General features: G+C 39.6%; 1 protein-coding gene across 1 annotated transcript in view; it reads left to right on the forward strand.

Moving 5' to 3' along the window:
* The window catches only part of LOC142336609 (uncharacterized), a 36,177-nt gene extending 13,844 nt beyond the window's left edge, over window positions 1-22,333 (forward strand). Inside the window, exon 4 of the mRNA XM_075385520.1 lies at window positions 22,149-22,333. Coding sequence (XP_075241635.1) covers window positions 22,149-22,333 — 185 coding nt within the window. The remainder of the gene's footprint in view (window positions 1-22,148) is intronic.
* Window positions 22,334-23,766: the final 1,433 nt, after the last annotated feature.

Raw genomic sequence — 23,766 nt, forward strand, 5'->3', positions numbered from 1 at the left:
CCTCTCTCTCTGTCTAAATATATATATATATATATATATATATATATATATATATATATATATACATATATATATATATATATATATATATATATATATATATGATAAAGGATAAATTGTAGAGATAACAGATGTATTGCTCATTTAGATTCAGTACGTCCGGATCAGTACTGTTTATGCACTTCCTTAAGTTTGTTGGAACAAAAGAGAGTTTTGCTGCCTTACTCTTATTGTTTGGAATTTTTTGTGATACTATGCATGTGATAATATGTATAGCCTGGCTAATCTCGGACTATTCTTACATATCATTTTAAGTTCATTTAGAGAGCCAGTAAAGAATCTTCGGATCAACTGTTTCTGTCTGATCAGAACCACGATACAATTAGTAATTCAACCTCCATTCATTTTCCTCTCAAAAACAATGACCAGTTGCCAGTTTCTTTATCCCCAGCAATAGTAGCTCAAAGGAAAAAACAAGTAGTAGCTCAGAAATGACTATTTTATCCTGTTCCTTAACTGGTTTTATACAGCAGATGCGTGAACTGACAATTATTGATGAATTATTGCGTTTCCTGAACCCATTTGGTACCGTTTTTTATCCTGACAAAAAGATAATCCTTGTAAGATCTCAATCATGGAGCTCGATATAGTCAAGAGAGATACCTGCAATTGGGTTCATACTACGATGACCGAGTGTACACTAAATCAATTTGAGCATAGTCGAAATTCATTCAAATTTGTTTACACTGAAAAAGATACCGACAGATTTGTCCACTCGCATAGATGAGCTTGACCAATCTGCAATACTGGAAACGAGCATGAACTGATGAAATGAGCGAAATACATAAGCAACAACACAATCGAAGCACTTGCTTCCTGAGCTAATAAAACTTTGTTTTCAAGGACATTTTGGACGTGCGAAAAATCTTTTGCCTTCGGAGTTAATAGCACCAAATAACAGAATATCCCAAAAATCCCTCACGGAATTAAGAAAACAGCATCCAGCGGAAAACGAAACACTTGATCTTATAGAAGACTACAGCTCCGAAATTTTTCATTTCGAGGAAGCAAAGGATTTTTTACAGGTCAAGTGTTTATTCAATATAACAGATGTCGGGCCGTCCAAAACGTACCTAGAGCATTTTGCCGCACAATCAGTTGTTTCCGATCACATTAAGCGGGCGACAACTTCCTTAAACAAATTAATGAACTTGGCCAGTAGACGCCGGCTGCCATGCTTTACGGCTCGAAGTTCATGTAGTGCGTCACTAACAGCCTTGAAAGAAGAAAGTCAGGCGCAAGACCTGATGCTGTTGGAAATCTCCTCAGTTCATCAAAAATGCTGACGCCTAGTACTTTTTCCTTGCCTTCTTTTGCTACTCTTGGCTTCTTTCCCACAAGCGATTTGTTCCCCAATAGCTCAACAGTTGACAGTTAGTCTGGAGTGCAACTGTGAGATCCATTGGGTCCTTTTGGGTACTTTTGTTCTCTGGCAGTCTGGCATCGTATTACTTAAACTGAAGAAAACTTATAAACATCATGCTACACTGCTGGTATTTTGATGACGGAATAATTGCAGGAACTGAGGAAATTCTGTGTGAAGCGTTGAAAATTTTAAGAGTATCAAGAGTAGAATGCGGTTTGGAACCTAGGGAGGATGAGCGTGAGCCATGGTCGGTCGAGTGCATGATTGAAATGGTTTCATCAAGAGGAACGGCTGGAAAATAATTGAAATTTTAGAAGCTGCTATATGCTCTGATGCTATTTTTTCCTCTTGCCTGCTAAAAAATAATAATCAGGCTCTTCTAGACTACATAACTTATGTGAACGATACACCATGTGCTCTGGGTGTCTTTTGTTAACGCTTCGAGCCCCCATAAAGTCTACTCTTTGCGATGCAATTTTTCTTCAGAACAACGAAAGCAAATCTTTCAAATCATCGATTCGATTCGGCAGGCAATTGTTCAAGGCTTTTTGGTAGTTTTATAGTAAGCTGCTTTGTGGGATCAAGCATGCCTTCCAATTTAAAAAACTGCGCTGCAGAAAGATGATCTACTGATCAAGTTTGCGATTGGGCTTCATATGTTGGCTAGGATGTTCAATATTCTGTTCTGGTAGAAAAACCAACTGGCCTCAATCCATTTGAAGCAATCTTACTTGTTAAGAAAATTGAAGAATTAGGTGAAACTTTGACCACGCATCCCTCGCAAAAAAAATTAGAAAAAACTTGATACGTTAGTTCACGAAAACTTCTTTGGAAGACACAACTCTCGAGAAAGAGCCTCTTTGCTATGAGTCCCTCGCTGCTCCGAAACATCAACTGATTGTTAAACTATACAAAAACGAGAGAAAATGTCTCTTCGATAAATCTGTGCACATCGAGGTAATGGGAGATCATTCCGGATCATTCTATTGTCAGGAAGATATAACCTCTTGTCAAAATGGCGTACGAGACAAAACTTTATAAGCTTACTTCACAGCCCAAATGTCCTTCATCTGTGAGCAGAATAATATATTACCAAAAACAAATCCAGGTTGTTGACATTCCTAATTCTATGGAATGCGAGTCAACCAGAGGCTTTGGATGTTGCCAAAATTTCTCTCCTGAAGCCAAGCCTAATCGCAAAGGCTGCGGCAAAGTTTGACTTTGCAGTCTCAGCTGCTGAGGATCGAAAGTTCGAACAGTAATTCCTGAAAGGTAGCAAAGTTGGAATTCAGTTTATTCCTTTGGCTTTTGAGCTGTTTGGGGGATTTTCGTAAGCAGATCGTAAGACTCTCAAACGTATCGCTACGCTGGGGTTCTTTGTAGCTTTTAATGAGTTCTGTCAATAAGTCACTCTTGCGGCAGTCAATGTGTCCACTATCATGCTGATAGCAAGAGACGCGAGATTAAATGCATATTTGAATTGCGATATAAAAATTGGTTCCCTGTCTCACCCGATAGATGGCGAGTCTTCCTTCGTTATAAATTGTATCACCCAATGAGAGGGAACAGCAAATTATGATGAGAGCAGCAAGGAGAGGGGAACTTAAAACTTTATTTCTCATCGCATGGATCGTAAATCATTGGCATGAACTTTTTGGGTGCGAATACAGGAAAAATAACTCAAAGATTAATCCAAGATGGTAGCGAGTGCGGTTCCATTGACGATTCAAACTGACCTATAGCCAATAGAAATAGCAGTCAGCGAATTTATCAGCTGACATTTTTGACTTCTTCACAGTTTTCGTTTTAGCTGAATTCGGAAAGTTTTCCAGGGGCATTTGTCTCATTTTCTATACTGTAGTGATCATGACTTTCAGATATAGGCAAAATTAGTGTTTGAAAAGTCCTGTCTGTCAACTCTAAGTTATGCTCAGATGGTGGTTTAGCGAACAAAAAAATGTTTTATGAAGTAATTTTTGTCAGCACTTTTAGGTTCCGTTGCTCATCATTTATCAGTTTTTTTGAAGTCTCATTGGAGTAACTTTTGAAATTAATAGTATAGATAGGGAAATTGCTGCTGACTTGATCTCGACAGACGTTTGTTCCTATTAGCAGACACTGATGCTCCAGTTTATCCGTCGATCTACACATTGTGTATCTCTTGCAGACATCTTTGAAAAAATAACTGAATGAAGATATGAGATAGTTCAACTAATTTGAAAATTGATAATCTGATTTACTCTGTCAGCGAGCGAAAAGAAGTTGACTTTTAGATCAAAACAACGTTCAGATGATTTTCAACTGTTAAACCTGAATCTACCCGGTTCATCGTTTCCCGGAAATCCCAGTGGGATTCCCGGAAATCTTGCTTAAACTTACTAATCCCACAATTTCCCTGCGAGAAACTTGCCTATGCGTAAGTTTCCCGCTTTTTCCCGCTGTGAAACTTGCGTTCACTTCTGATCCCAGTTCTTCACGGAAAATTAGCTAAGATCTCAGTGGGAAAAAATCGAGAAAAATGGGAAAAATTGCAGGGAAAAAATGGGAAACGTGGGAAAATAAAAAACAAAACTTAGCAGTATTTTTGACCTAAAAATCTTTTAAACCTTTGCTGTTAAGTGGATCAAGTAAATTTTTGGACTTTTTAACACAATGAACTTTCTGAACCACTTGTTCCTAGAGCCCAAAATACAGCATCATTGGTTAAAAGAAAGAACGGAAAACATTAACGACTTTGATTTCCGTTCGGTTCAATTAATTCTGTTCTATTTTCCTTCAAAATTTTTTATTTGATAATTTATGGCGCATTTGAACAGTGATTTTATCTCGGATATCCTCGCGACTTTTCACTGTAAATTAAAACGGAATTCCCTAAAATTTCCCGTTTTTTTCCCCGGGAAGTTTCCCTTAATTTATAACGGGATTCCCTAAAATTTCCCGTTTTTCAAGGCGGGACCTTTTTTTTCCTAAAAATCCCGTTTAGCTTCCCAATTTTTTCCCAGTGTTCCCATTGGAAAATTTCGTGCCCCATTGTTCCCACTGGGAAAAAATGGGATCTTACAAATACTTACATAAACTTACAAATCCTGAAATTTTCCCACTTTTTTCCCGCTGGGAAATATATTGGGAACAAAACGGGGAAAAAATGAGAACTTGCAAAAAATTTCGGGAAACGGCGCTGACTCTAATATAACTCTGATATAACTCTGACTCTAATATAACTCAATCTGTAAAATCTGACTCTAATATAACTCAATTTAATATCTTGGATAATAATCTATTCTATCAGCTTCTTTGTTGTTCTAGTTAGTGACCAGACCCTACAGACAAACATTACAAAGACTATCAGATGTTCAATTCCAAAAACATTCAGAACTGAATGGATTTAAAGTTTTTCCCTGAAAAAACTGTACCCGATTTTAGCTCGTTTTTAGGCACAGTTACCAGTTTTGATTTCCAAGCGCAAATCAATATTGGCCATGTCATATAATTAATTTATTTTACTTCGCATCCTCGTTCGAAACAACGCACTATGTTCAACCACACAATAAAGGCTCAAAAACCAATTAGCGACCCAGGTCGAGGTGACCAGACCGAAGTGACCCCTGATCAGACGAGTTTCGAGCGCACACATGTTCACGGTGCGCTCGAATTACATGGCGTGGAAAAAACTTTGAGCGCACTATCGTCTGGACAATGGTTTGGAACTTGTCTGATCAGGGGTCACTTCGGTCGGGGACGGTCTGATCAGAGGCAGTTTCGAGCGCACACTAGTCTGATCAGAGGACTTTTCGAACGCACTTTTGTCTGATCTGGGACGTTTCGAACGCACTTTTGTCTGATCAGAAAGACGTTTCGACCGCACTTTTGTCTGATCAGAGAGACGTTTCGACCGCACTTTTGTCTGATCAGTGAGACGTTTCGAGCGCACTTTTGTCTGATCAGAGGACGTTTCGAGAGCTGAAATAGGCTAAATACTGTCGGAAAAAATCTACAGTTGAACTAACAAACAATTTTCAGTATGCTTTGGTTGTGTTCCCATCCTCCTTCTCTCAGCCGGGCTGGGGAACCGCTACGGCGGAGTTAAAAACAGAAATTTAGGAGAATTGAATCGGAGCAAATGGTAAAAATCCGCGCTCTAAGACTCTCTCCGAGTAAAACCAAACAAACAAAACAAAACAAATTATAACATACAGCTAAAATTATGTCGGAAAATTGCCTCAATTTGATTGAAAAAACCATTTTTTGAGATGATCTGCATTTTCTGGTTGTGTTTCCCTCCTCCCTTCTCATCCGGCCTGGGGACCGGCCACTGCGGAGTTTTAAACAAACAAACAACTATAGGAGTATTGAGTCCGAGCAAGCGGTAAAAATCCGCGCTCTAAGACTCTCCTCCAGTAAAACCAAACAAACAAAACAAAACAAAACAAATTATAACATATAGCTATATTTTTAAAATTCAATAATCGCAATTTATTCGAGATAATCGCAAATGTCTGTTTGAAATACTAACTTTTTTTCCTACGCAGGCTATAGCAAAAATTCGTTTTGTCCTACACTCTACGTCCACAGAGGGTTTTATTGTTGTTCATGTCTTTTACATTCATTAATGGCAAGTCTCATCGGCTCTGAAGTCCGGCATTATTTGTTCACTTAATCCAGTATTATTTTTTCACATTGCTTTTGTGAAGCGATATGGGAAATTTTGAAAGTTTTCCATCTCTCCATCATTTGGTAGACAATTAAATAAAAACGTGGATGTGCGGGGTCGGAACATTATGTGGGAGCGTATATTACCGAGTAACCTTGTCTATTATAAGAATCCACTAACACAGAATTTAGCATTCCTTGCAGTGCGTTCATCTTCAGTATGGATATACTCTCTTCGGGACTTTAACCTGGGTGATATACGGACTCTTTTATTGCTACGCAAAATAATTTGTTTTCAGTGATATATCTCATTGTTTTATGTATTGTCATGCATGTTTGTGCAATACTTTCCTTATTGCAGATCTGCAGATATTAACCATGCATACGGTCTGGGACAAAATTTCGAGCGCACTTTAGTCTGGACAATGGTCTGGAACTCGTCTGGACAATGGTCTGGACCTTGTCTGATCAGGGGTCACTTCGGTCTGCAACTCGTCTGATCAGAGGCTGCTTCGAGCGCACTTCGAGCGCACAACGATCTTCGAGCGCACACTTGTCTGATCAGAGGTCACTTCGGTCTGGGACGGTCTGATCAGAGGTCCCACTTGTCTGGGACGGTCTGATCAGAGGCAATTTCGTGCGCGATCTCAACCTGGGGAGTGGTAACGGCAGTGATGGAATCAAGCTCTATTAAAGTATAGAGGACAGACATTTGATCCTTACAAATAGTGTTTTTTCTCTGAAAACGATATACTTAATATTGAAAAATGTTAGGAGTATTAGATACAATTAGTATAAGTTTAAGGAGGGCAAAGCCAAAATTAAATTTTAGATATCAGAAATTGGCATCCCAGAAAAATAATTATTGTCCCAGGATGCCAGTTTACTCAGTTCTGAAAATTGTAAAATAAGATCTGTTTCTGACAAGTTCGACAAAATGTGCCATGAGTAAGTCTTTGAATCAGTACCCGTACCAAAATCCACGTATATATCAGTACTGGGCAAGTTTAAATCCAAGTTTTATTTCGTTTTTCAGTACTGGGCAAGTCTTTTAACAAGTCTTACAAGTCTGAAAAGTCTTGCCCAAGTCAAAACCAACTTTTCAAAAAATTGTGAGCGAAAATTTCGAATTCCAAAAAAAAATTGCAGCGTGCACGATTTTTGCATTATTTTTTGGGCACTTTCCCGGGGTGTTATAAAATGACGCCGGGGGTATGCCAAATTTTACAAAATTAGCACCCCGGGGGTCTATTCAGCACAAATTGAGGGCTTTTGAATTTTTTTGGCTATTTTTGACGGTTTTTTGGTACTCCTGAAAAAAAGCCGAAAAAAACGTCAAAATTAGCTGGGAAAACGCCTAAAAATTGACAAAAAAAAACGTTAAAAATAGTCAAGAAAAACAAAAAAAATGTTTTTCGTGCGCGATCTCAACCTGGGGAGTGGTAACGGCAGTGATGTAATCAAGCTCTATTAAAGTATAGAGGACAGACATTTAATCCTTACAAATAGTGTTTTTTCTCTGAAAACGATATACTTAATATTGAAAAATGTTAGGAATATTAGATACAATTAGTATAAAATTAAGGAGGGCAAAACCAAAAATAAATTTTAGATATCAGAAATTGGCATCCCAGAAAAATAATTATTGTCCCAGGATACCAGTTTACTCATTTCTGAAAATTGTAAAATAAGATCTGTTTCTGACAAGTTTGACAAAATGTGCCATGAGTAAGTCTTTGAATCAGTACCCGTACCGAAATCCACGTATATATCAGTACTGGGCAAGTTTAAATCCAAGTCTTATTTCGTTTTTCAGTACTGGGCAAGTCTTTTAACAAGTCTTACAAGTCTGAAAAGTCTTGCCCAAGTCAAAACCAAGTTTTCAAAGAATTGTCAGCAAAAATTTCAAATTCCAAAAAAATTGCAGCGTGCACGATTTTCGCATTAATTTTTGGGCACTTTCCCGGGGTGTTATAAAATGACCCCGGGGTTATGCCAAATTTTACAAAATTAGCACCCCGGGGGTCTATTCAGCACAAATTGAGGGCTTTTGAAATTTTTTGGCTATTTTTGATGGTTTTTTGGCACTCCAGAAAAATAGCCGAAAAAAACGTCAAAATTAGCCGCGAAAACGCCTAAAAATGGACAAAAAAACGTCAAAAATTAGTCAAGAAAAACAAAAAAAACTGTTTTTCGTGCGCGATCTCAACCTGGGGAGTGGTAACGGCAGTGATGGAATCAAGCTCTATTAAAGTATAGAGGACAGATATTTAATCCTTACAAATAGTGTTTTTTCTCTGAAAACGATATACTTAATATTGAAAAATGTTAGGAGTATTAGATACAATTAGTATAAGATTAAGGAGGGCAAAACCAAAAATAAATTTTAGATATCAGAAATTGGCATCCCAGAAAAATATTTATTGTCCCAGGATACCAGCTTACTCAGTTCTGAAAATTGTAAAATAAGATCTGTTTCTGACAAGTTTGACAAAATGTGCCATGAGTAAGTCTTTGAATCAGTACCCGTACCGAAATCCACGTATATATCAGTACTGGGCAAGTTTAAATCCAAGTCTTATTTCATTTTTCAGTACTGGGCAAGTCTTTTAACAAGTCTTACAAGTCTGAAAAGTCTTGCCCAAGTCAAAACCAACTTTTCAAAAAATTGTGAGCGAAAATTTCGAATTCCAAAAAGAAATTTCAGCGTGCACGATTTTTGCATTAATTTTTGGGCACTTTCCCGGGGTGTTATAAAATGACGCCGGGGGTATGCCAAATTTTACAAAATTAGAACCCCGGGGGTCTATTCAGCACAAATTGAGGGCTTTTGAATTTTTTGGCTGTTTTTGACGGGTTTTTGGCACTCCAGAAAAAAAGCCGAAAAAAACGTCAAAATTAGCCGGGAAAACCCCTAAAAATGGACAAAGAACGTCAAAAATAGTCAAGAAAAACAAAAAAAATTGCCGAAAAGCCAACACAAGGCTATTTTTGTTGTCTTTTTGGCTATTTTTGACGCTTTTCTCGACAATCTTTGACGTTTTTCTGGTCAATTTTAGGTGTTTTTCCCGGCTATTCTTGACATTTTTTTCGGGTTTTTTGACGTTTTAGGACGTTTGTTTTGCCTGCCAAGACTCAGATTTAGACGTGCCAAGTCTTTGCGAATACTTGTATTTAGACGTGCCGAGTCTTGGTCAGGACTTGGATAAGGACGTGCCAAGTCTTCGCCAAGACTTGGATTAAGACTTGCCAAGTATTGGCCAAGACTTGAATTAAGACTTGCCAAGACTTGTCCAAGACTTAGATTAAGACTCGCCAAGTATTAGCCAAGACTTGGATTAAGACTTGCCAAGTCTTCGCCACGACATGGATTAGGACTTGCCGATTCTTGGCCAAGACTTAGATTAAAACTTGCTAAGTATTGGCCAAGACTTGGATTAAGACGTGCCAAGTTTTGGCCAAGACTCCGATTTAGACGTGCCAAGTATTGGCAAATACTTGGATTAAGACTTGCCATTTCTTGGCCAAGACTTAGATTAGAACTTGCTAAGTAATGGCCAAGACTTGGATTAAGACTTGCTAAGAGTTGGCCAAGATTTTAATTAAGACTTGTCAAGTATTGGCTAAGAGTTGGATTAAGACTTGCCAAGTCTTGGCCAAAACTTTGATTAAGACTTGCCAAGTCTTGGCCAAGTTCTGGATTAAGACTTGCCAAAATTTGGCGAATACTCGGATTTAGACGTGCCAAGTCTTGTCCACTACTTGGATTTATTAAGACGTGCCAAGTCTTGCCCAGGAATTGGATTAAGACTTGCCAAGTCTTGGCCAAGACTCCAATTTAAACGTGCCGAGTCTTGGCCAATACTTGGATTTAGAAGTGCCAAGTCTTGGCCAAGACATGGATTAAGACTTGCCAATTCTTGGCCAAGACTTGGATTAAGAGTTGCCAAGTATTGGCCGAGACTTGGAGTAAGACTTGCCAAAACCTGGCGAAGACTCGGATTCAGACGTGCCAAGTCTAGGCCACTACTTGGATTTGTCTAGACGTTCCAAGTCTTGTCCAAGACTTGGAATTAAGACTTGCCAATTATTGCCCAAGACTTGGATTAAGACTTGCCAAGTCTTGGCCAAGACTCCGATTTAGACGTGCCAAGTCTTGGCCAGTACTTGGATTAAAACTTGCCAAGTCTTGGCCAAGACTCCAATTAAGTCGTGCCGAGTCTTGGCCAATACTTGGATTTAGAAGTGCCAAGTCTTGGCCAAGACATGGATTGAGACTTGCCAATTCTTGGCCAAGACTTGGATTAAGACTTGCCAAGTAATGGCCAAGACATGGATTAAGACTTACCAAGTCTTGGACAAAACTTTGATTAAGAATTGCCAAGTCTTGGCCCAGTTTTGGATTAAGACTTGCCAAAACTTGGCGAAGACTCGGATTTAGACGTGCCAAGTCTTGGACACTACTTGGATTTGTTTAGACATGCCAAGTCTTGCCCAAGACTTGGATTAAGACATGCTAATTTTTGCCCAAGACTCGGACTAAGACTTGCCATGTCTTGTTCAAGACTTGGAATAAGACTTGCCAAGTCTTGGCCAAGACTCCAATTTAGACGTGCCGAGTCTTGGCCACTACTTGGATTTGTTTAGACGTGCCAAGTCTTGCCCAAGACTTGGATTAAGACTTGTCAAGTCTTGGCAGAGACTCCGATTTAGACGTGCCAAGTCTTGGCCAATACTTGGATTTAGAAGTGCCAAGTCTTGGGCAAGACTTTTTTTAAGAATTGCCAAGTATTGGCCAAGACTTGGATTAAGACTTGCCAAAACTTGGCGAAGACTCGGACTTAGACGTGCTAAGTCTTGGCCACTACTTGGATTTGTTTAGACGTGCCAAGTCTTGCCCAAGACTTGGATTAAGACTCGCCAATTCTTACCCAAGACTTGGATGAAGACTTGTCAAGTCTTGGCAGAGACTCCGATTTAGACGTGCCAGGTCTTGGCCAATACTACTTGGGTTTAGAAGTGCCAAGTCTTGGCCAAGACTTTTCTTAAGACTTGCCAAGTATTGGCCAAGACTTGGATTACGACTTGCCAAAACTTGGCGAAGACTCGGATTTAGACGTGCCAAGTCTTGGACACTACTTGGATTTGTTTAGACGTGCCAAGTCTTGCCCAAGACTTGGATTAAGACATGCTAATTTTTGCCCAAGACTCGGATTAAGACTTGCCATGTCTTGTTCAAGACTTGGAATAAGACTTGCCAAGTCTTGGCCAAGACTCCAATTTAGACGTGTCGAGTCTTGGCCACTACTTGGATTTGTTTAGACGTGCCAAGTCTTGCCCAAAACTTGGATTAAGACTTGCCAAGTCTTGTCCAAGACTTAGATTAAAACTTGCTAAGTATTGGCCAAGACTTGGATTAAGACTTGCATTATTCCCAAAAATTTCCCGTTTTTTACCCCGGGAAGTTTCCCTTAATTTATAACGGGATTCCCTTAAATTCCCGTTTTTCTTGGCGGGACCTTTTTTTTCCTAAAAATCCCGTTTAGCTTCCCAATGTTTTCCCAGTGATCCCATTGGGAAAATTTCAAGCCCCATTGTTCCCACTGGGAAAAAATGGGATCTTACAAATACTTACATAAACTCACAAATCCTGAAATTTTCCCACTTTTTTCCCGCTGGGAAATATATTGGGAACAAAACGGGGAAAAATGAGAACTTGCAAAAAATTTCGGGAAACGGCGCACCGGTTAGGTAATTTCAGCTTTTTAACGGAGTCTAGCTATCTGACTCTAATATAACTCAATTTAATATCTTGGATAATACTCTATTCTATCAGCTTCTTTGTTGTGCTTGTTAGTGACCAGACCCTACAGACAAACATTACGAAGACAATCAGATGTTCAATTCCAAAAACATTCAGAACTGAATGGATTTAAATTTTTTCCCTGAAAAAACTGTACCCGATTTTAGCTCGTTTTTAGGCACAGTTACCAATTTTAATTTCCAAGCGCAAATCAATAATGGCCATGTCATATAATTAATTTGTTTTACTTCGCATCCTCGTTCGAAAAAATGCACTATGTTCAACCACACAATAGAGGCTCAAAAACCAATTAGCGAGTGGTAACGGCAGTGGTGGAATCAAGCTCTATTAACGTATAGAGGACAGACATTTAATACTTACAAATAGTGTTTTTTCTCTGAAAACGATATACTTAATATTGAAAAATGTTAGGAGTATTAGATACAATTAGTATTAGATTAAGGAGGGCAAAACCAAAAATAAATTTTAGATATCAGAAATTGGCACCCCAGAAATATAATTATTGTCCCAGAAAACCAGTTTACTCAGTTCTGAAGATTGTTAAATAAGATCTGTTTCTGACAAGTTTGACAAAGTGTGCCATGAGTAAGTCTTTGAATCAGTACCCGTACCGAAATCCACGTATATATCAGTACTGGGCAAGTTTAAATCCAAGTCTTATTTCGTTTTTCAGTACTGGGCAAGTCTTTTAACAAGTCTTACAAGTCTGAAAAGTCTTGCCCAAGTCAAAACCAACTTTTCAAAAAATTGTGAGTGAAATTTCGAATTCCAAAAAAAAATTGCAGCGTGCACGATTTTTGCATTAATTTTTGGGCACTTTCCCGGGGTGTTATAAAATGACGCCGGGAGTATGCCAAATTTTACAGAATTAGCACCCCGGGGGTCTATTCAGCACAAATTGAGGGCTTTTGAAATTTTTTGGCTATTTTTGACGGTTTTTTGGCACTCCAGAAAAAAAGCCGAAAAAAACGTCAAAATTAGCCGGGAAAACGCCTAAAAATGGACAAAAAAACGTCAGAAATAAACAAGAAAAACAACAAAAATTGCCGAAAAAACAACAAAAGGATATTTTTATTGTCTTTTTGGCTATTTTTGACGCTTTTCTCGACAATTTTTGACGTTTTTCTGGTCAATTTTAGGTATTTTTCCCGGCTATTCTTGACATTTTTTTCGGGTTTTTTGACGTTTTAGGACGTTTGTTTTGCCTGCCAAGAATCGGATTTAGACGTGCCAATCTTTGCGAATACTTGAATTTAGACGTGCCATGTCTTGGTGAGGACTTGGATAAGGACTTGCCAAGTCTTCGCCAAGACTTGGATTAAGACTTGCCAAGTACTGGCCAAGACTTGAATTAAGACTTGCCAAGACTTGGCCAAGACTTAGATTAAGACTCGCCAAGTATTAGAAAAGACTTGGATTAAGACTTGCCAAGTCTTCGCCACGACATGGATTAGGACTTGCCAATTCTTGGCCAAGACTTAGATTAAAGCTTGCTAAGTATTGGCCAAGACCTGGAATAAGACGTGCCAAGTTTTGGCCAAGACTCCGATTTAGACGTGCCAAGTATTGGCCACTACTTGGATTTAGAAGTGCCAGTCTTGGCAAAGACTTGGATTAAGACTTGCCATTTCTTGGCCAAGACATAGATTAAAACTTGCTAAGTATTGGCCAAGACTTGGATTAGGACTTGCTAAGAGTTGGCCAAGACTTTAATTAAGACTTGCCAAGTATTGGCTAAGAGTTGGATTAAGACTTGCCAAGTCTTGGCCAAAACTTTGATTAAGACTTGCCAAGTCTTGGCCAAGTTTTGGATTAAGACTTGCCAAAATTTGGCGAAGACTCGGATTTAGACGTGCCAAGTCTTGTCCACTATTTGGATTTATTTAGACGTGCCATGTCTAGCCCAAGACTTGGATTAAGAATTGCCAAGTCCTGTCCAAGACTTGGATTAAGACTTGGTAAGTCTTGGCCAAGACTTCAATTTAGACGTGCCGGGTCTTGGCCAATACTTGGACTTAGAAGTACCAATTCTTGGCCAAGACTTGGATTAAGACTTGCCAAGTATTGGCCGAGACTTGGATTAAGACTTGCCAAAACTTGGCGAAGACTCGGATTTAGACGTGTCAAGTCTAGGCCACTACTTGGATTTGTCTAGACGTTCCAAGTCTTGCCCACGACTTGGATAAGGACTTGCCAAGTATTGCCCAAGACTTGGATTAAGACTTGCCAAGTCTTGACCAAGACTCCGATTTAGAAGTGCCAAAACTTGGCCAATACTTGGATTAAGACTTGCCATGTCTTGCCCAAGACTTGTAATGAGACTTGCCAAGTCTTGGCCAAGACTCCAATTTAGACGTGCCGAATCTTGGCCAATACTTGTATTTAGAAGTGCCAAGTCTCGGCCAAGACTTGGATTAAGACTTGCCAAGTATAGCCCAAGACTTGGATTAAGACTTGCCAATTCTTGGCCAAGACTCCGATTTAGACGTGCCAAGTCTTGGCCAATACTTGGATTAAGACTTGCCAAGTCTTGGCCAAGACTACAATTTAGTCGTGCCGAGTCTTGGCCAATACTTGGATTTAGAAGTGCCAAGTCCTGGCCAAGACATGGATTAAGACTTGCCAAGTATTGGCCAAGACTTGGATTAAGACTTGCCAAAACTTGGCGAAGACTCGGATTTAGACGTGTCAAGTCTAGGCCACTACTTGGATTTGTCTAGACATTCCAAGTCTTGCCCACGACTTGGATAAGGACTTGCCAAGTATTGCCCAAGACTTGGATTAAGACTTGCCAAGTCTTGACCAAGACTCCGATTTAGAAGTGCCAAAACTTGGCCAATACTTGGATTAAGACTTGCCAAGTCTTGGCCAAGACTCCAATTTAGTCGTGCGGAGTCTTTGCCAATACTTAAATTTTGGAAGTGCCAAGTCTTGGCCAGGACATGGATTAAGACTTGCCAATTCTTGGCCAAGACTTGGATTAAGACTTGCCAAGTATTGGCCAAGAGTTGGATTCAGACTTGTCAATTTTGGCCAAAACTTTGATTAAGACTTGCACAGTCTCTCCCAGGACTTGGATTAAGACTTGCCAAGTCTTTTCCAAGACTTGGATTAAGACTTGCCAAGTCTCGTCCAAATCTCCAATTTAGACGTGCCGAGTCTTGGCCAATACTTGGATTTAGAAATGCCAAGTCTTGGCCAAGACATGGATTAAGACTTGCCAATTCTTGGCCAGGACTTGGATTAAGACTTGCCAAGTATTGGCCGAGACTAGGATTAAGACTTGTCAAAACTTGGCGAGGACTCGGATTTAGACGTGCCAAGTCTTGGCCACTACTTGGATTTGTTTAGACGTGCCAAGTTTTGCCCAAGACTTGGATTAAGACTTGCCAAGTATAGCCCAAGACTTGGATTAAGACTTGCCAATTCTTGGCCAAGACTCCGATTTAGACGTGCCAAGTCTTGGCCAATACTTGGATTAAGACTTGCCAAGTCTTGGCCAAGACTACAATTTAGTCGTGCCGAGTCTTGGCCAATACTTGGATTTAGAAGTGCCAAGTCCTGGCCAAGACATGGATTAAGACTTGCCAAGTATTGGCCAAGACTTGGATTAAGACTTGCCAAAACTTGGCGAAGACTCGGATTTAGAAGTGGCAAGTCATGGCCACTACTTGGATTTGTTTAGACGTGACAAGTCTTGCCCAAGACTTGGATTAAGACTTGCCAATTCTCGCCCAAAACTTGGATTAAGACTTGCCATGTCTTGCCCAAGACTTGTAATGAGACTTGCCAAGTCTTGGCCAAGACTCCAACTTAGACGTGCCGAATCTTGGCCAATACTTGTATTTAGAAGTGCCAAGTCTCGGCCAAGACATGGATTAAGAATTGCCATGTCTTGCCCAAGAGTTGGATTAAGACTTGCCAATTCTCGCCCAAAACTTGGATTAAGACTTGCCATGTCTTGCCCAAGACTTGTAATGAGACTTGCCAAGTCTTGGCCAAGACTCCAATTTAGACGTGCCGAATCTTGGCCAATACTTGTATTTAGAAGTGCCAAGTCTCGGCCAAGACTTGGATTAAGACTTGCCAAGTATAGCCCAAGACTTGGATTAAGACTTGCCAATTCTTGGCCAAGACTCCGATTTAGACGTGCCAAGTCTTGGCCAATACTTGGATTAAGACTTGCCAAGTCTTGGCCAAGACTACAATTTAGTCGTGCCGAGTCTTGGCCAATACTTGGATTTAGAAGTGCCAAGTCCTGGCCAAGACATGGATTAAGACTTGCCAAGTATTGGCCAAGACTTGGATTAAGACTTGCCAAAACTTGGCGAAGACTCGGATTTAGAAGTGGCAAGTCATGGCCACTACTTGGATTTGTTTAGACGTGACAAGTCTTGCCCAAGACTTGGATTAAGACTTGCCAATTCTCGCCCAAAACTTGGATTAAGACTTGCCATGTCTTGCCCAAGACTTGTAATGAGACTTGCCAAGTCTTGGCCAAGACTCCAATTTAGACGTGCCGAATCTTGGCCAATACTTGTATTTAGAAGTGCCAAGTCTCGGCCAAGACATGGATTAAGAATTGCCATGTCTTGCCCAAGAGTTGGATTAAGACTTGCCAAGTCTTGGCCAAGACTCCGATTTAGACGTTCCAAGTCTTGGCCAATACTTGGATTTAGAAGTGCCAAGTCTTGGCCGAGACTTTTTTTAAGACTTGCCAAGTATTGGCCAAGACTTGGATTAAGACTTGCCAAAACTTGGCGAAGACTCGGATATAGACGTGCCAAGTCTTGGCCACTACTTGTGTTTGTTTAGACGTGACAAGTCTTGCCCAAGACTTGGATTAAGACTTGCCATGTCTTGCCCAAGAGTTGGATTAAGACTTGCCAAGTCTTGGCAAAGACTCCGTTTTAGTCGTGCCAAGTCTTGGCCAATACTTGGATTTAGAAGTGCCAAGTCTTGGCCGAGACTTTTTTAAGACTTGCCAAGTATTGGCCAAGACTTGGATTAAGACTTGCAAAAACTTGGCGAAGACTGGGATATAGACGTGCCAAGTCTTGGCCACTACTTGGATTTGTTTAGACGTGCCAAGTCCTGCCCAAGATTTGGATTAAGACTTGCCAAGTCTTGCCCAAGACTTGGATTAAGACTTGCCAAGTCTTGGCCAACACTCCGATTTAGAAGTGCCAAGTCTTGGCCAAGATTTTTTTTAAAGACTTGCCAAGTATTGGCCAAGACGTGAATTAAGACTTGCCAAGACTTGGCCAAGACTTAGATTAAGACTTGCCAAGTCTTGGCCAAGACTCCGATTTAGACGTGCCAAGTCTTGGCCAATACTTGGATTTAGAAGTGCCAAATCTTGGCCAAGACATTTTTTAAGACTTGCCAAGTATTGGCCAAGACTTGGATTAAGCCTTGCAAGAACTTGGCGATCACTCGGATATAGACATGCCAAGTCTTGGCCACTACTTGGATTTGTTTAGACGTGCCAAGTCTTGCCCAATATTTGGATTAAGACTTGCCAAGTCTTGCCCAAGACTTGGATTAAGACTTGCCAAGTCTTGAACAAGACTCCGATTTAGACGTGCCAAGTCTTGGCCAATACTTGGATTTAGAAGTGCCAAGTCTCGGCCAAGACTTTTATTAAGACTTGCCAAGAATTGTGCAAGACGTGAATTAAGACTTGCCAAGTTTTAGCCAAGACTTGGATTAAGACGTGCCAAGTCTTCGCCACGACATGGATTAGGAATTGCCAATTCTTGGCCAAGACTTAGATTAAAACTTGCTAAGTATTGGCCAAGACTTGGATTAAGACGTACCAAGTCTTGGCCAAGACTCTGATTTAGACGTGTCAAGTCGTGGCCAATACTTGGGTTTAGAAGTGTCAAGTCTTGGCTAAGACTTGGATAAGGACTTGCCTTTTTTTGGCCAAGACTTAGATTAAAACTTGCTAAGTATTGGCCAATACTTGGATTAAGTCTTGCCAAGTCTTGGCCAAAACTTTGATTAAGACTGCCAAATCTTGGCCAAGTTTTGTATTAGGACTTGCCAAAACTTGGCGAAGACTCGGATTTAGACGTGCCAAGTCTTGGATTAGGACTTGCCAGGTTTTGGTCAAGACTTAGATTAAGACTTGCCAATTATTAGCCAAAATTTGGATGAAGACTTGCCAAGTCTTCGCCACGACATGGATTAATAATCTCGGTTTTACATTAATCTTAATTTGGTTCTCCGATTTTCACTGCTACAATTCAGTTCTAAATTAACATTAGTCAATCACTTTTCAATTAAGCCTGCTCAATTTGGTATTGAGCCATTTGCACCGCAAATACGAGTTCCGCGAATTGAGAAGTCAAAGAACCGAAAGTTAATAAGCAAACGCAACGCAATTGCTTTTGCTAATTTGTTTGGAAAGCATTTGCTACTCGATTGACTTGTGCAAAAGTAATCGAGTACAACATGGCGCAGTCAGCAGCTGAGTCTAGAAAGAAAGACGTTCCTTCACATTGACGCATTCTGGGAGAAACGAACCGTCACTCAACCACTTTCGTGGGACAACTGGACGCAACAATGGAAGTTGGCATTGTTGGCGAAAGACGGGATTCAACTTCTACCGTAACATACCCGCCCGAACCAACATACGAGGAGCCTGTGGAGAACAATACACAAGCAACAGAAAGGGACCAAAAAGTTCGCAATCAGCAATTAAAGGTAAATTGGCAATATCCATTTGAAAAGAACGATGAAATTGGCATTTTGTGCGGGGATGAACCTTGGGGAATTTGCAAGCAGAAATATGCATCACTACTTTACTTAAGCATCGGAACAGAAGGACGTCGTATCTTTCAAAGTAAACACCCCCACTTTCAAATCGAGAAAGAACCATTCAATGAACTCTGACAGGCGATGGATGATTCCTTCACTAAAGTTAGGAATATCACGTATGATCGTTTCGTATTCTGGTCATCAAAGCAACAAAAGGGCCAATTCGTTGAAAGTTTTTACGGTCGCTTAATCGAACAGGCGGAAAACTACAGTCTCGGGGATGAGGAAAATACTCTCATCAGCGACACAATTATACTTAACATGATTTATCATGATACCAAAAGAATTGTTGAAAGAAACCGTTTCACCTACAAAGGCTCTCGAGGTCGCAATACAATAAGAAATGGGGGCACAAAACCAGCAGAAAATAAATCAAAATTTGAATATAGCCACCAATTCAGTTAATGCTGTCAATATTTTCCAAACCCGCAATCGCAACGCGAATTTCCAACCAACTCGTAAGGACTTCACTCGGTACCCAACTCTCCCGCAAAACTAAAAGTATACTAGCATTTGCGCCAATTGTAGCCAACAATGGAGTCACGACCACCGTCAAATTTGCCCCGTGAATGGAAAAAGGTGCAATAATTGTGGTATAACCGGACATTATGCGAATAAATGCAGAAAACCAAAAAAACCACAAGGACGATTATCTAAACCTCCGCAAACGAAAGTTAACCAAATTGACAACTCTACTGAAGAAAGTTATTACGAAGAATCAATCAATTATATCGCGAGCTATCAACAACTCTATGATCAAGTCTATGACTCCAACTAAGATAGCGATTCAGATGATTATGTGGCTGCCATCTCTTGTGATTCGGCGAACCAACTGGAAACTTTAAATGCTAAAAATCAGTTTGGAAAAGTACAAGCAAATGCAATGATTGATTCCAGAAGTGTAGTCGGTCTCATCACCAAAATGCTGGCAAAAAGAATACTACGAACTACACCATCTGCAAAATGGGTCACTACAAAAAAAATATTTTCAAATGAGCCAATTAAAGTGCTAGGACAACTCGCAACAATGGTCACATACAATGACTGGACATGCAATGACGCACATCTAACAGTTTTAGAAGGCGGACTAAAGATCATCATCGGAAGAGACCTCTTCAACAGTCTTGGCCTCGCAGTTTTCCAACAACAAGCAGAAATCGGTAAATGTGTTAATAGTATTAATAATTCTACATGTAAAATTAAAGACACAATCGCGGCAAAATTTCCCTATTTGGTTTCAAGAATTGGCCTTTCAAAGACACATGTAGCTAAATCCAAGTTCCATCAAAAGTTTAGAGCAAAGCACCAAAGAGGTCGAAGCAAAGCACCAGAAAAAAAATTACAAACTAGGGTCACGGCGGATTTAGACCGTTTACAGACTAAAGGTCAGATCGAAAAGTTGTCTAGTTGTTCAGACGAACATTTCATATCTCCAATTGTCATTACACTAAAGAAAGATCAATCTATAAAATTAGCATTGGACTCTAAAGTGTTAAATAAAGTAATACACAAAAACAAATATCAAATGCCCAACACAATTATGTTAAAAGATTCAATCTCACAACACCTAACAAACACTCAAAAGGTCAACAAGGATATTTTCCAACAATAGATCTCAAATATGCTTACAGTTAATTACAATTACACAAAAATACTGCAAAACCTTGTAACTTCAATATCATTTGTGGAGAATACAATGGCACTTATAGATTCCAAACAGGATTCTACGGCCTCAGTGACATGCCGTCAGAATTCCAAAAAACCATGGATTATACACATGTAGGTCTATAAAACGATGATATTATAATTGTTAGCATGATATCATAATTGATATTATCTTAGATGATTTTGTAATTGTTAGCATGGGGTCTGAATCTGATCATATGACCTATGTCACAAAATGTTTCAAAAAGCTAGAAGAAGATAATTTGAGAATTGATCTTCAAAAATGTCACTTTGCAAGAGTAGAAATTGAATGGCTTGGGTACAAATTTACCCAAACTGGAATATCATCACTTGAAATTTAATCTGCAGCTATATTAGCAATACCACCACCATGAACATCAAAACGTCTGCAATCCTTTCTTGAGTCAGTATACTATATTTGCAAATCCATAGCTAATCTAGCACAACTTTGCCACCCAGTTAGACCACTTCTCAGAAAATCTACGTTTATTTGGACTGAGGAACACACCAAACATTTCAATTTAATAAAAGACAAAATTGCCGCGAGTACTGAGAACAGCCACTATAATCCTAAATTAGACGTCCAAGTGAAATGTGATGCTTTGCGTTCTGGTTTGGAAGCTGCACTTGAACAGAATACCCCCGACGGATGGAAACTTATAGCATTCGCGTCGCAATTTCTAAACTCCACGGAAGAACGTTATAGCGTTAATGAATTGGAGTTACTGGGAAAAGTTTGGTAAATCGATTATTTTAAATACTATTTCTATGGGAAGAACTTCACTGTCATAACAGATCATCGTGCATTATTATTCATACCAAAAGAAAACAGATCAAACAAATCCTACAATAGCTGACTTTCTAGATGGGTTGACCGTTTACTCCCATATAAATTCACAATTGAACATATGCCGGGAGCGAAAAAAGGCCTTGTGGATTATATATCTAGAAATCCGTTTGCAAAAGCTAAAAAAACTCTCTACTGATGACGAAAATTTCGTAGTAGCAACATTATATAAAACTCCTGACTCTGTTAAACACTTAATTAGAAATAGAAAAAACACTCTACAAAAGATTAAGAGCTTATTAATGTCACATTCACCATCATATTCTTCAAATCGGCTAATCGCGCCGCAAATACCTACGTTAATACAAAACAATTCGCAAATTCACATTAAACCCGTTGCATTACAATCACTACATTGTAAAAGATTACTACCGCTTGCGCTGCAATTAACACATCATAATTCAACTCTTAATCCGCATATAAATACACCATTCGCATCGCAAAAGCTCACTACAATTTTAAAACCTCAAATTGTATCAAAAATTCCGTCACTGAATAAATCATATTCTAATAACAAATTTGTTGCAATTGCACTGCAAAAGTCAGACAATAAAGAATGTGAACAATCTGAACAATGATACCCAGCAAAGCTCAATATTGACATTAAATCAAGTAATCAACACAAATTCTTCAAATTAAGCCCGAAAACACAAGTTGCTGAGGATAAATAAAACCCACCCAACACTACCTCGCTTTTTGCTTAAAATCCACTCAGAATCATTTCAAATAAGAATAATTCTTTAATTCAACTTCTAAAATGCCACGAACAAGGACCAATAAATCCAACAAAGGCCCAAGTAACTTTCTCGGACAATTCTCCATCTACACCTGCCACGAATACTTCTTCGAACACTGAAACAAACGAAACAACCCTTCTACCAGTGTTGCAGATACAGCGGAAGATATACGCTTCACGAACACCCTCAACAAAATCTTCAGTAGGAAGTTGCTAGCAATCCTCACTGGAAAAGACGCAATACTAAAAGAAGTTCGCGATTGTGTTCTCAGAGACGACCCAAACAGGCTAAAAGAAATCAGTCCCTACATCTTCTCCTACTGGCTCATCGACGAATGAAGAATGAATTGATATTCTCAAAGCAATCAAAGACGCTGTGCTAGAACACATCCACTCTACACACTCAGGGAGTTTTGCTATGTTGTCTCTAGTGAACTTTTGGTGGCCAGATATCCACCGAGATACATTGGCAAACGCAAGCGAGTGCAAAGCCTGCACTGAAACTGATGAAGATACAATTCCGGGCAGATCATACTTGACAGCAAAACAATGGTTGGACGCGGCCTTGTGTTCTGACACAGAATTAGAGAAAGTGATTTGCGCATCAAACATCCGAACAAAGAACAAGAAAAGATGAAAAAAGGCGAATCGCGGCTCATGTGGTCAGAAAGCATCGCTAGAACAGTTCCGCGGAGCAAACGCAGCGTTCAAGTAAAGATCGCAAGAAAAAGAACTTGAACGGGCTCTCTGAAGTTCTTGCCCCAGGTAGCACAGTTGGTAAAGTAAGCCCAACAACGAGTATTATAAAAGAAACGAATAGACGGGAAGTTCGAGTTAGAAATTCTGAAATTGCAAAATTCGGAACTAGAAACGAGAGAGACACAGAGTTGGACAGTACATAGAAAGAAGGCCTAAGAAAGTTCGAGAGAAAACACTCGAGCAGAAAAATGCAAATCATTGAAAGGATCCAACCCGAAAAAACTTTGGTAGCAAAACGATCAAGCGAAACAAACGGCAGTCGGATGATGCCAGTGTAATTTCGTCAGGACGATCATGTAAATCGACCTCGAGTAACGTGGCACGGGCACTCAGCGTGCGCATTCCTAAATGTAATCCAAACAACCACGACGATGCTTTTATTAATAGAACGGTTTTAACCCATTTCAGTCCACCTATGCCACTTGCTGCACCGCCTACACAACCTATCCAAGCTGGACCGCCCGCACCGCAATCGACTACACCAAGACAACTAACACCATCTTGCGCAAAGAGAAGCGGAAAATTACAATGATTGATACGTCAGATTCTGACACATCGTCGCTCAAAAGAAGCAAAAGTTTGCTAAAGAAGCAGAAAAAAATCAACATTATCGTCATCAATTGTAGAAAATGTACAGAACACTGAAGGTTATTCAGCTGAGATACCTATCTCAGATACTACATTCATTGGGGAAGTGTCACCACGAAACCCTAATGAGAGATGGTCCGTGGATCCTTAACCAAATCTGAAACCACAATCTGAACCGGATTAAACTCAAATGCTCTTTAAACTTTATAATTTTTTTATTTAATTTTTTACTACGCATTTAACGAGTGAATAATTACTAATTTTCTGATTTTATTTATATTTTTTTCTCCGACAGGGGGAAATGTCATACGGGATGGACATTACACTCAGAATATTCATTGCCGTATTCTAGTTCATGTTCATCATCTGAAGGACTGGTGCTTTCATTTAGTTATTTATTTCAGTTCTTCATACATATTCTAATG

Source organism: Convolutriloba macropyga, chromosome 3 (assembly GCF_964194025.1).
Source record: "Convolutriloba macropyga chromosome 3, txConMacr16.3, whole genome shotgun sequence".
NCBI classification, from domain to species: domain Eukaryota; kingdom Metazoa; phylum Xenacoelomorpha; order Acoela; family Convolutidae; genus Convolutriloba; species Convolutriloba macropyga.